Source organism: Cinclus cinclus, chromosome 7 (assembly GCF_963662255.1).
Source record: "Cinclus cinclus chromosome 7, bCinCin1.1, whole genome shotgun sequence".
NCBI lineage: Eukaryota > Metazoa > Chordata > Aves > Passeriformes > Cinclidae > Cinclus > Cinclus cinclus.
Window position 1 is genome coordinate 32,142,900 of NC_085052.1, and position 13,165 is coordinate 32,156,064.

A 13,165-nucleotide genomic window follows, 5' to 3' on the forward strand; every position below is an offset into this window, starting at 1 on the left:
TTCCTCCAATTACTGGTGTGTCCCATATCAAAGAAGACCACTTGATGAATCTAGGCTTACTTTTATGTTTTCCCTGAGTGGTTGATGCATATAGCTTTGTTATCAGCTATTTTTTATGCTTCATATTTTCCTCTGCAGCCTTGTGAGTCTCTCCAATTTGTTAAAATTTTGCAAGTAAAATGCTATTTCTAGTAGTGAATATTCAGTCATGAACATCATGATATTCCTCATGAAATTACTTCAGTCTTAACTCAATGCAAGACAGAATAGTAGGAGTCTTTTTCTAGTACTTACTTAGGATAGCTGTTGGAGAATAATATAATGAAATAGTTGCTTTCTAGATATAGAATAGGAGGTAACTGTGTGAAATAAGAATTCCTTTCACTTGAATGTGTGGTGGACTGGATATGACCCAGAAGATTGACTGGTATGATCAGGAATTAAGGAGTTCTTTTCTGAGGATTTTATGTAGGAGATAGATGAAAAGTGTGAGCAGAAGGTAGAGGGTGAATTTCTTTCAATCCTGAAAATTATGTAAAAATGCAGGCGGGAAGGCCATTAAGAAGAAAATGCCTGTCACCAGCTGAGAGAAACAGATGGACATAATATGTGGTACTATTTAAAGCAGGTCTACTAAAAGTTTGGGAGCATCTTTGGATTTTATTAGGCAGTTTAATGTAAAATGCTTATGTTGCTCCTGTATCATTTACGTATGCAATCTTATAGTTTCTTCAAGGGTTGTATAATTCTATAAATAGAAGTCCCATCCTAGGATAAAGAGAGATTACTAATAGGGCTCCATTTGGCACTTTTGTCTGCCCCAGGAATCTCCCCAGCTGTCCAATAACCATCCAAGCATTCCTAATTTTTCATTTATTTCTGCTTCCTGGTATCTGAAGTCAAAGCCTCCTGTTCGTTAAATAGGTGCATATTCACTTTGGGAAATGTTTTCTGTTGCCGTTGCAGTTGTTACAGCCTTGGTGTTGATCCCATCAAAGTTCCAGCACTGACAGTTTAAAAATATTTTCTCTGCAAACATGATTAATGAAACTAAGCAAGGTTACTGAACAAGATGTTGTAAGAGGAAGTATATAAGAAAAAAAGGAAACAGATGAAAAATGAAGCTAGAGAGGGTGGCCAAAATCAAACTCTGACAATATATTAAAACTCAAAAATGCATACAAACTTTGTTTGCAGGTGGGTGTACAGCTCTGAAAAATATCACTGTTAATGTAACTGCCTAGAACAGAGAACATTCATAATTTCATCAGTCATAATACTGACTGAACCTGAGATTTGCACGCTGGTATTAAGGAGTATGTCAAACTTCTTTAATGTAACTTTTTCTTTATGCAGTCCAAAATGTTATTTTAATTTAGTCATTCAGATGTTTGCTTGATGACAAAATACAGTGATGAAGCTCATTGTCCTGCAGTTTAACTAAGTCCTCATTTGAGATCAAAGTAGAGGGTTAAGGTTTTTTTCTGTGTTCCTTTCATTCCTCATTTGTATCAGGCAAATAACGGTTTCACTAGCAGCAGGAATCCCTATTAAAATAACTGTCATATTTTCTCATCTATACAATTCATTGTTCAGCAGTTTGTTTGGTGCCAAATGAAGGGAAAAAGAAAAACTGGACACAGAAAGGCAGACCACCTTAGACCTTCTGAAATTCTTTCTTGGTCAAATGACAACTTTCTTGTTGCCTCTTCCAAACCAATTATTTTGACATGCTCCATTGCAGAAATCTGTCTAATGTAGCCAAGGAAAATACTGTTAAGGCAAATTCTGAACTTGATTGCATTCCTTCCATGGATTTAAATAGATGTCCTGTAAACATTTATTCCTTAACAAAATACACAACCAGATTATCATAATTAGCGTGTTTACTCTGGAACAGGAGAGGAAAATTCCTAATTTGGACAAGCAGAGTTTAGAAACTCATTGTGACTAGGTATGGAGCTCATTACAGCCTCTGCTTGCAGTGCAGAGAAAAATGTCTGCACTTATCATTAAAAAAATTAAAGATAAAAGTACAACTTTGAAATGGAAGTGAGACACCCTGCAGAATAATTCTGTTACTTCTGCATAAGTTACACAACCTAATGATCCTTAAGGAGCTGTGCTCTGAACTAAGCATATCTTTAACTAAGAATCAGAACCATAATCTTCTCTCTAAAGCCTAGTTAAGTATCCCAAGCAGCCTAATGATGATTTTCACACAATTTATGCTCCTAACTTTTGTTACCTAAGAATATTTATTAGATACAAATGTTTAACCCATCTTGGAATGCCCACACTAAGTTCCTAAAGCATTGATTGTGCTACCAAACTGGTAGAAATGTTTCCAAGTACAGGCAGTCACCTGAAACAGGAATGTACAGAGGAGTGGGAGTTGGGGGACTACATGAAGTCAGCATCTTCAAGGCCCTTTTGAAACACTCCATTTAAACATACATGCTCTGGAAGAAAAAAATTGTGCTATCTTGTTGCTGCTTACACCAGTAAGTGGTGAACACCAAATCTAGGTGAGATAAAACAGGAAAGAAGCAGAATACCCAAAAAGGAATTGGCAGAAACGTTGGCCCCCAAGTTAACAAGTAAAAGTATCTCTAATCAGCAATATCAGTACCACAGGCAGATCTGCAAGCTGGTTTTTGCATGGGCCTTTTGGTTTGGCATACAGTGTTCATTCACAATTGATGGGCCCACTTTGCTCTTTGTAATTAAAACAATGGATGTTTTCAATTAAGCCTCTGGAATGTAAAACAAAATAAAGTTGCAGAATGCATTAAATGGGATATGTCTTAACTTTCCCAATGAGACAAAGCTTTCTAACCCTCACCTGTTAATCAGCAGGGTGAGCAGCACAGAAGGGGAAGGGCTGTCCATAGCAGGATGCCAGCTGGAGAGGAAACTCCAATCAGGATTCTCTTCCTGCCTTAATACCTTCTTTCAAGTGCCAGTTATGATCTTAGGCTATGCAAGCTGGAATCCCCCTCCACACACACCTGTGCTGGCTAAGTCTGTGAGGAATTCAAAACATGTCAGCACAAACAAGGCTTCAGAAAAAAACAAATTGAAACCCAGTACTTTATCCAAAGATAATTGAGGCTGCATGCACTCTGCACTTGGCTGAATTAAGAGTCGTGAGATGGGACTCCTGACTTTCTCTAGAATGAAATATCCCCAGGATCAGCTTTTCTTCTAGTAGTTGGGAATTTTTGAATCAAGTTTCAGTCTGAAACTTGGGTATAAAAATAGAAGACCTGGCACAATGGAGGCAAGTGGCATTGTTTGGATTTTCTAATTCAAGGTCACTTTAAATTAAGAGCCATTCACCATAGGCAAATATTTACTAGCTGAAGTCTTTATTTTCTTAAATAACCTTCTTCTAATTCAGCTTATAGCTTCTGAACTTTATGGGACTTTCCTGTTAAAACCTTATTTCAGTACACCTTTCTTGATGTTGCATTTTTTAAATTTAGTAGTATTTTCAGTTGTACTTTTCAGGAGGTGTTGGCTCATAAACAGTTATTGTGTTTATTGAATACTTTTGATACATTTTCAGAACAACATCTTTGGGTTTTGTATAATGTTTTGTAAAAGATGTTTACTTCCAATTCTCCCTAGAAAATGGTGCAGGCTGGGAAGGGGAGTTGATGAAGCAGTACTCTATGGAGAAAGAAGACTCTCAGCTTTTACTTTTGTGTATAGCACAGCCAGCTGATATGACTTCTTTTTGACCAGAAATTAAACAAACATTAGTAGTTGAACCAAAAATCAGTGTATCTTTCTCAATAAATGATACTTCTTCCGTCCTAGTAATCTGACGTTTTTTTAATATATTTTGAGTCTTAAATAGCCTTAACTACACACAGTGCCAACAGTATGTTACAACAATTCATTTCTATTATTTTATTTTGTCTGTAAACAGGAAAGTTTTCTAAATTCATATAATCTTTTTTATTGGAGAGTTATAGAAAATATTATTTTCAAAAAAAGCCACAGAAAATCACATTTTGAAAACTTGTCAGCTTAATGCTCTGAACACCGACACCACTGAAAAATGTGTGGCAAGATACTACACTTACACAAGGCAGGTTTATAAAGCTAATAGATGTAAAATTAACCTAGAGAGATGCTTTTACCTTCCAGAAGCATTTATGTCACTGGATTGTTCTTTATCAAATAAAATCATGTGTGTGTGTGTGTGTGTGTGTGTGTGTGTGTTGTTATGCTATGCAAGCTTTCAATGGGAGATCTTTGGAGATTGATATACCCAATACTTTAATGGGTTAAAATGACCAAAGCCAGTGTTGACATCATCATACTATCAATAAAGGTCAATCCTTGTCCTCAGCAATAGCCACATTCCTCCTCAGAGATGCTTTTGTTTTTGAAAATTATGAAAAACAAGATCCTTCCCTTTTTAAAGTTCAGCTTGTGTTACTTTAACATAAAAAATATTCAACATAACAAGATTTCCCTTTTAGATTTGAGATTATATCAATATGTTCAGATTATTTCCTGTTAAGCAAACATGGTTCCTGTGTCTTACCAAGGAAAGTGGCCTCTCTGTGTTCAACTGAACACCGCCAGGAAATCAAAGTTTGAGTCATAACACTTTAACAGGTACAAGAAACATCTTCAATCTCTACAATTTCCTAGCTTACTGAAACATCCAAAAGTTTATGTACCTGTTAAATGTGTGAAAAAATTTATTTTACTTGCTACATCTTTAAATTTCCAGGGATCCTGCTGAGGTGCCTGGTGGGATGTCAAGTTATGCACTGAACATGATACAGCCTATTACAGAAGAAATTGGCATTGCACTTTCTCAGGGGAACTTTGCTTCTATTCTGTTTTATTCTCTTTATTCTTAAAAAGAATTCTTCACTCTAAAGTTTGAAGCCTGTGCTTCTGTTTATTCTCTTACAGAGCTTTGATGAATGTTCCAGGTACAAAACACTTAGTCTTGTGAATAAAGAAAGTGTTCAGGGTGGCATCGATGCTGTAAGCTGGCAGCTTAATGCTGGGCCCTCCACCTGAAACAGGCTCACATTGGGCACTATGGCCTCCTAAAACCTTAAATGCAAAAGTAAGGGCATGATACCAAGTGCAGTTTTTGCAAGTTTTGTTCTGCTTCAGCACCTCTGTCACTTTGGACGTGTATTACATTTCATCTTCCTTTATACAGCCGCCACCTGGTGTGTGCTGTGCTGCTCTACCCTCTGTATGTGAAGTACAGAGCTCAGTACTAAATACTTCTGGTCTAGAAACAGGACTGCTGTTTGCTGTGTCAAACTGGCAGCCTGTATTTTAGTGAGCAGAGGAAGAATGACTCCCCTGGTATTCTGGTGGCCACAATGAAAGAGAACTCAAACAAATGCATGTAAAGAGTAATTAAATGTAAGATTGCATGCATTTAATAAGTACCCTGATTTACAAATGTGCAGGAGCAGAAGTGTCACACATCAGTCACGTCTGTGCTAGAACCTCAGGACTTGCTCAAAGTGAAAGCTATTTTAAGTTGCTTAATATCAGAAGAGGCTGAAGGCACTAACTGCCAAACTAAACCTCTCAGTATTGTCTCAAATGCCTTTTTAGTCAGGCCTTATTGTTGCTGGACCAATCAAAAGCCCTTCAAAGTTATAAAGCACCATGATCATACATACAATGAGATGCATTAAGCAGATTGAACTTGAAAGAAAGGAAATCTTGCCATAGTGGCCAATCGCAAGACACAAACCTCTCAGTTTATTACTAATGGTTATAGGGGGAGACAAAACAAATTGTATGTGACCAGGTTAAAAAGCTGCACAGAATGTGGAATTCAAGAAGCTGAAAATGTAGGAGGCAATATAGATGACTGAGATCTGTCTGTTTGAAACACAAAGAAGCATCCCACCATATGCAACCGCCTTTAAACTAATTCAAATTTGAAAAGGAGAGGCAGAGAAGAAGATGGGGAACCTTTGAAGAAACTTGGCTGTTCTGATCCTGCAGGCACTTGGAAGCTGTGTGTATATTTGCTGCAGGGGGTTGTCCTGTGGAAGCTGGCAGATCGGCTCAGACATATGAGCTGCCAGAATACTGATGATCAGTAGCTCAGTTTTATTCTTGGTTTTGATTTGGATTCAGGTTATTAAACTCCATGATACCAAACAAGCACTCAGTCCCTTGTTTCTCAAAACCTGTTGTAACAAAACAATCAACATTTGTCATTATACGACTCACCTCTTTGCTTCCATTTAATTCCTGTGAGATGCACAGCACACACTACCTTGGCACAGTGTGTGATGCTAAAACAACCTGAATAGATCTAACAGCTATATTTGGATAAAAACTGGAAGAATAGCTATTACTATTACTCATACCATGCATAATGTAAAGAGCTGTGTAACCTTCTAGTTACACCTACACATCCTATTAAAAAGCCACACTACTCTTTTACTATCATCTGTAAAGTTGGTGTAACATAGAGCAGCATACTTCTAATGAGCTAATCTGTAAAGTCCACAATACTGCTTTTTTATTTTAATTTTTTAACAGAGGATTGAAAATTTTTCCATCAGATAGAGTGGAGGTGGGGCAGGGAATGAAATGATCTTCCAAATAGGAACAGGTTTGTTCACACTGCCTCTCAAAATATCCCTCAAAGCCTTGCCTATGGCACCTCCCTAAGTACTGCCTATATGCTTCCTTTCATTTCACAGCTGAAAGTCTTTTACATTTGGCTTATTTTCATCACCCAAGTGTAGTTAGCTTGGCAGGAAGGGCTATCATCTGTCTGTCTTCTTCCTTGAAGAGACTATATAGTGTGCATGAAAATCAGCCTTGTGAGTGTTGTTAAGTGTAAGAGAAGTTTTTTTGGTGTTAATTAAGGTGGTAACCCTCCAGCCTGGCTTGGTACTCCTGAGACTGAGGTGAGCTGGATGGTTTGAGTGCCCCTAGCCCTTCTGCTGTTGGAGTACAGATTTCAGCACAGGGTGTCCTGAGTTGTAAGTGCTTTACTGTTTGTCCCACAAAATCTCTGTGCTGCTGTGGCATTGTGATTCCTTGTACTCGAGAGAGGTAGATTAGAGCTATTTTGGGTGTTCTCACATGTATCGTAATCTCCTTTCCTAGCTATAGATGAAGCAGAGTCTGAGAGGCCACTTCAGAGTATCTTTGCAGCTTGCCAGTGCAGCTCTGTTTAGCATAAATGGAATCTCTTCAAGGTGTCAGTGGCATATTTTGTACATGCCATGTGTGTTCATTTAAGGCAGTTCTTGTCTTATGAAAAACAAAAAGAAAAAGCCAAACCAAGACAGCCAAAGAAGCACTACAGAAAGGAGGGGGGAAAAAAAGCAACGTTAAAGTCAAATACTGAATTGAAAACAATGAAGACATATTGCTCAGGCAGATGGTTGCTGCGTAATAGAAGTTTTTCTTTGGTTTGGTTAGTGACACATGCAAGGATATTAGTTTCAGGTTTCCTACAGTCTTGTCTTTACATTTAATTGGTGTTGCTCAGCTCCTCCATCTGACACGGAAAGGTATAAAAGCCATAGGATGGTTGCTTAATGATATAGGTTATCTAGGCTGTTTATTTTCTTTTTTATATTTTGTTTCTTCTGACAAGTGAAATGGTCAGTTTCTGTCTGATGACTTACCCCAGTGGGTCTTACTCATTTTCTTTGCATTTTATTTTTTCTTGTCCAAAATTGACTTCTGTTTTCTAAGCAAAAACATTATTTTCTCTTTAGCGCTCTTGAGCTCTTACATGTTTATTGCGGCGAGAGGGATGGCAAGTGACTCATATAGGAAAAATTAATACAAATTTCCTCAGTTAACTTTCTTACTATGGGAGAGGAAGAGATGTCTCTGATCCAGAGGTGACTACTTGGATTCATGTGAGCATTCAGCAACTGTTCTGTGGAGGGGTCTCAAAGCCTGTCTCTCCTTTCACTGTGTCGTGCTCCTGTGTATAAAGCAAGTTTTGCAGGCACTTGGAGCCTCAGAGCTTAAAATGACTGAGAGTTGGTTGGAATTTTCTGTGCAAAAAATATTTGCATAAATATAGTAGAGGGAGATTTAAGTGCTGTTTTCTCTATAGAGGAAACATACTGTGTTTTCTAGTGTTCCTTAGTCTCTGTCCAATCCTTTTCTTATAAGAACACATTATAGTCTAATTTTCTGATTGTGGGGAAAAAAATTATCTTTTAATTATTTATTCTCTTCTGGAGATCTTCAAGAGGAGAGGGTATTTATTCCCTGTGCTTTTGCATATTTCTAGTGCTGGTGAATATCTGATTCTCTGAAATGTTGTTCTCGAATGAGAAGTAGAAAATATAAATTGTTGATTTTGGGATTGAGGTCAGGATGGAGGCATAGCTCAAGTGCGGAAAAAGGAGAGGCCCTGGCTAATGCTACAGGTTATATTAACAGCTACTCATTTGTGTAGGCCTTCCTATGTATTTTTGTCTGCTTTGTAAATTAGGAGTTCCTGGGGGCAGGAAAACTGTGTCCATCCATCTGTTTATACAAGCATTCTCATTAGTATTTGAACTCTCATCCACTCAAATGCTGCCTGATCCCTATCTCTTCCCTTTGGAGTGGAGTTGAGCGGGGTTGGCTGGCAACATGTGCAGCTCTCAAGGTGGTGCTGCAGCTGCCTTTTGTACGCTGCCTCCCAGAGCTCCTGCTAAGTAGTATTTACTGGGAACCCAGAGCAGATGAGTTCTTTTAGTGTGCAGCTGTCACTGTGGCACTGTATGTTCACCCAGCGTGCAGATCCACTCACAACAGAGCGTAGTAAGAATTCTCTGTAGTGTGTTGAAAGTAACGTGTGATACTTCCAGCCTGCCAACTTGCTTTAAGCCAGGGATGTTGGAGTCAGATGTCTGTCTTGTAGGAAATTTGTGAGGGCTGAAAATTCACATCTCTGAAGCAGCACATATTCCTCTGCTTTTCTGAGAGAGGTGAGATGTTTGGCTTTTCGAGATGAGATCTGTGCTTGGGCTTGAGGCACTAAAGAACTACTATTAAAGTTAGATCAGTTGGTGGTGCCCTGGATTGGATTTTGTAAATCAATTGACAGAAATAGCTGTACCCTGAAACTCTGATTAATGTCTCGCTGTAGCATTAAATAAAGGCATTTGCAGCACCTAGCAACTGAAAGCTCTGTTGTAATCCAGAGCAAGTGAGTTAATTATAGAGGTTTTCTGAAATCATTCTGTCTAGAACTTGCCCAGAGATTTGTTTTAGGAAAAAAAAATCGGTGGTAAAATTAAAAAATGCATATTTATCCTTGACAGTAGTATATTTCTCTAAATTTGTTACTCCTATTAATAGAGGAGCAAAGTAGAATTTTCTGTGTAGGCAGGTCTGGGTTTCCAGTCTAATTCTAAGGTTTAGTTAGCATTTGTCCTTCAAAAATATTTTCAAAAAATATTTTTAAATAGAAAATAGTTACCGAAGATTTTAGAAAGACACAGTGAGCTCTTTTCTGTTTGTGATTATATTTAGTAAATGTTTTAATAGATCAGAGAATGAATTTTCAAAGGAAAATACCAACAGATAAAAGATGAACTCTTTGCATTCCATTCCTTTCAGCTGGATCTTTAGAAATGGGAACAAGATAGTCTTGAATGTGCCTTGACACTTCAGATCTGTCTGCCCTGTATTTCCATCCGTACGCTGGTATTTTGTTCACAACAATTACGGACTGTTCTCAATGTCTGCTGGAAATGCAAGCTGTGGCTTCACTTGGAATTCTCAGAGATGTCTCTTAGGTTCTAAAATACTAAAATGCATCTAATTTTGTACTTTGATTTTCATGCCTCATACTGATTATGCATCCAGTCTTTAATAATGTTTTCTATATAAATTCATTGGGACCAAATAATCTAGTGTGCTTTTAACCAGTGGGAAGACCATGAGAAGAAGTCATTCTTTCCTGATACTTACTACTTGTCTAAATTGCGGGTACAAAAAATTAGTCAATCTTTTATACTTGGGAGTCTTGCTGTCTGTGAAGTAGGTATAAGGTGATTTTTAGAGGTAAAGTGAGATCTGTGGAGCGCTGTCCCCTGAAATGGGAATTGGAAAAAATAGAATTGTATGAAAAAATCCCACCCAGAATTTGCTATCCTTATACTCAGTTGAAGAAGTTGAATCCTGTCATTTCCTTTTTAAATAAAGACTGGCTGAGCCATGATTGAAAGTGTTTCCTTATCTTTCACTGTATGGTTCTCCTGGAGGTCTTTGCCTCAGAAACAGTGTTTGTTGCAAAGTTAGAAAGTAATATAAATCACAAATTCAGAGTTACTGAGGATTTTTTTGTTTGAGAGATTCTTCTGATGAATGTTTTTCTCATTTAGGTTGTGTTCTCTAAAAGTTTTAGGCAGAAAATATTTCATTAGAAGAAATGAAATTAGGTCGCTCATTACAGCTGTCCCTTCCCTCTAAATTGACTAATTCTAGGAGGGTTGTAGTTGCTGTGCTTTTATTTTAAGGCATAGCAATTACACGTGGGGCTATTAAAAGCAGAAGTCAGAGAAAGTGAGAGGGAAGTCAGTGAGTTAGAGCTGTGTGAAACTAGCCCCAGATCTAGAGTGCATTATCCTGTCTGTGGAAGCTCTGCTTCTCTGGGCTCACTTAGTTTGAGGCATCACTGAGCAGTGGGAGGAGAGAGAGACGTGTTGAGTAAGAATACCCAAATTAGGGCAGATATTTAACTTTCAGGAACTGGGTTGATGTTCAAAAACCAGTCTTTGTTTTTGATAAGAAAAAGGTGTATGTTTGGGAGAGTGCCCTGGAATTTGGAACCAGCATCGCACAGTTAATATTCTGTGGCAAGAACCTGTATGTTTCATGAGGAGGTTAAAAGTGGTATCTTAGAAAAATGATGTGTGAAGATAATTTATTTTAAAAAGGATAATTTGAAAAAGAATGACGTGTCCTACTTGGTGAATTTAAGTCTTACTGACTCATTTGTCTGAGTTTGGGTTTGGTTTGCTTTTTGCCCTTTCTTTACCTTTTATTCTATTGGAGATTCTGTTTCTTGACATATCTGTGGGACTGAACAGGGAACGATCTTAGAGTAACTATACAAGTACACATGGTTGTCCAAATAATCCATATTCTTTATGGGCTTCTGCATTCTGTGTGCTTGGCACAATGCAAGTCAATAAAATGCATATAAGCTAGTGTTTGTTAAACAGGTTAGGAAAACTATGCTTGTAACACAATTTTTTTTTGTTTGTTTTTTTCTTGAGATTGTGCATTAGACTGCAGAATAAAACTCCATTTTTGAAATGACCAGAAAATATTGCCTCAATCTCTTGATTCCTTCACACCAGGAAAATACACTGGGGAGCAGTGTATTGTGTGCCATTGTCAATCAACTCTGCTTGCATGAGAACATTTTATCCATGGCTGTCCTTCACTCAGAAAACACAGAACTCATTGCTTCTATCTCAAATGAATAGATATTAAAACTTGTCTCTTCCAGTCAAATCAGTTCTGGAAACTTCTTACAGTGCTTAATTCCAAAGTAATCTTTACTTTATCTGAGTATCCAGGGTGCTGTGTGTTCTAGCATTCTGATACTAGAGCTAGTGTTCTAGTAAACTGACACCTCCCATTGTCAGACTGCTGGCCTCATTACTGAGCACCTTTAACAGCATGTTAAGAAAGGATTTTTTCCTTTTCTTGCTTATTTGTCTTTGCCAGTAAAGTGCATGAATAAACAGTCTAGGGATTTGTTTTGGAAGGAGGTTTTTTTGAGTATGTATATATTTGTAGGTGGTTTGAAGTTGTATTAAGGAAGACAAGTTAGGGAATTTCACTTAACACTTAGAAGTCTTCGAATTTGTTTTGGGTTTTGGTTTCCCTAGAAATTTAACTTCATGTTTTCAGCCTGGCTGAATTCACAGGGGACTTTTTGGCTCATAATCAAACACATCTTGCTTTTATGTTCACTGTACTGAAGGAGCAGAATTTTTGAATGCAGCCTTTTTTTGTAGTATTTTAGATTATCCTTGGGTTTTTTCATGAGGAGTGTAAGGGAGTCTCTAAGAGAAAAGACCTATGGCTTGTATTATGCTCTTTATGTACGGGGTGCTGAAAGCAGAGGACAAGTCTGGTGTGTTCATTAAAATTTGGCTGATGGTATGTGAATGCTTTTCTGGGTTAGTACTGTACTGGTGTCATCCATATGGAAGCTGAGAGGGCTGTGTAAAATTGAGATCAGGGTGCTCTCCATTCAGAGAAGATGCCTTTCACAAACTAACCAGAGCTGACAAAATGTGTTGCCACAGTGAACAAACAGAACTTCTGAACTCATGTGTCAGTTTCTGGGTTTGTGGTAGCAGCACTGTGGCTTCTTATTTGTGAGAGTGCTGGTCTTTGGAGTGTGAGGTCTAACAGGTTGGTAAGATGGGCACATAGCAATCTGCATTGGTAATGGAGCTGCAGTTATATATGGGTAAGGTTAAGCAGAATAATTTCCTCTAAAGCTTGCTACAAAAGAAACAAAGTGTGCCCAAGGCCACTCACACGCATTCATTTTCCATCACCTCAATAAAATTAATTCATTTGGGGAAAATGGCTTTTAGGAGGAAAACTACAATAAAATCATGCAGTGGGCAGTGGTTCATTAGTTTTCTGCTTCTGAGTAATGTGTATATACTCTGCTATATAGAGATAATTATCCCCTTGAGATAGTGATAATAGGTGGTAAGTGTACCACTACATTGGGCTTAACCTCTCAAAATGGAAGTAACAACGAGTAGATGGTGTTCTGGACCTTTGCAGAAGTGTGAGCTAACTTTTATTTGTTTAATTTCCATAAGTTTTGATTTTTCACCCATACAGTAATGGATACAACTGTAATTGTATCTATTAGTGTATTTATTTTTCTGTATCTATTCTGTACTATAATTCTGGGCAAGTTCTTCAACTGTTTTGGATACAGAATGACTTATCAGAATAAGACTTCCTCTTTTGTCTCTTCCCACACAGATCACCCCTGGCAGCAAGGCAGCACAGTCACAGATGAACCAGGGGGACCTTGTCGTGGCCATTGATGGAGTCAATACTGACAGCATGACCCACCTGGAGGCCCAGAACAAGATCAAATCAGCCAGCCACAACCTGAGCCTCACTCTTCAGAAGT

At 38.0% G+C, this 13,165-nt stretch overlaps 1 protein-coding gene across 2 annotated transcripts in view; it reads left to right on the forward strand.

Annotated features, from left to right (window-relative positions):
• Positions 1-13,165, forward strand: part of LDB3 (LIM domain binding 3) — a 106,175-nt gene that overhangs the window by 18,704 nt on the left and 74,306 nt on the right. For both annotated transcript variants that reach the window (XM_062496145.1, XM_062496146.1), the window contains exon 2: positions 13,012-13,163. In XM_062496145.1, the coding sequence (XP_062352129.1) occupies positions 13,012-13,163 (152 nt within the window). The remainder of the gene's footprint in view (positions 1-13,011; positions 13,164-13,165) is intronic.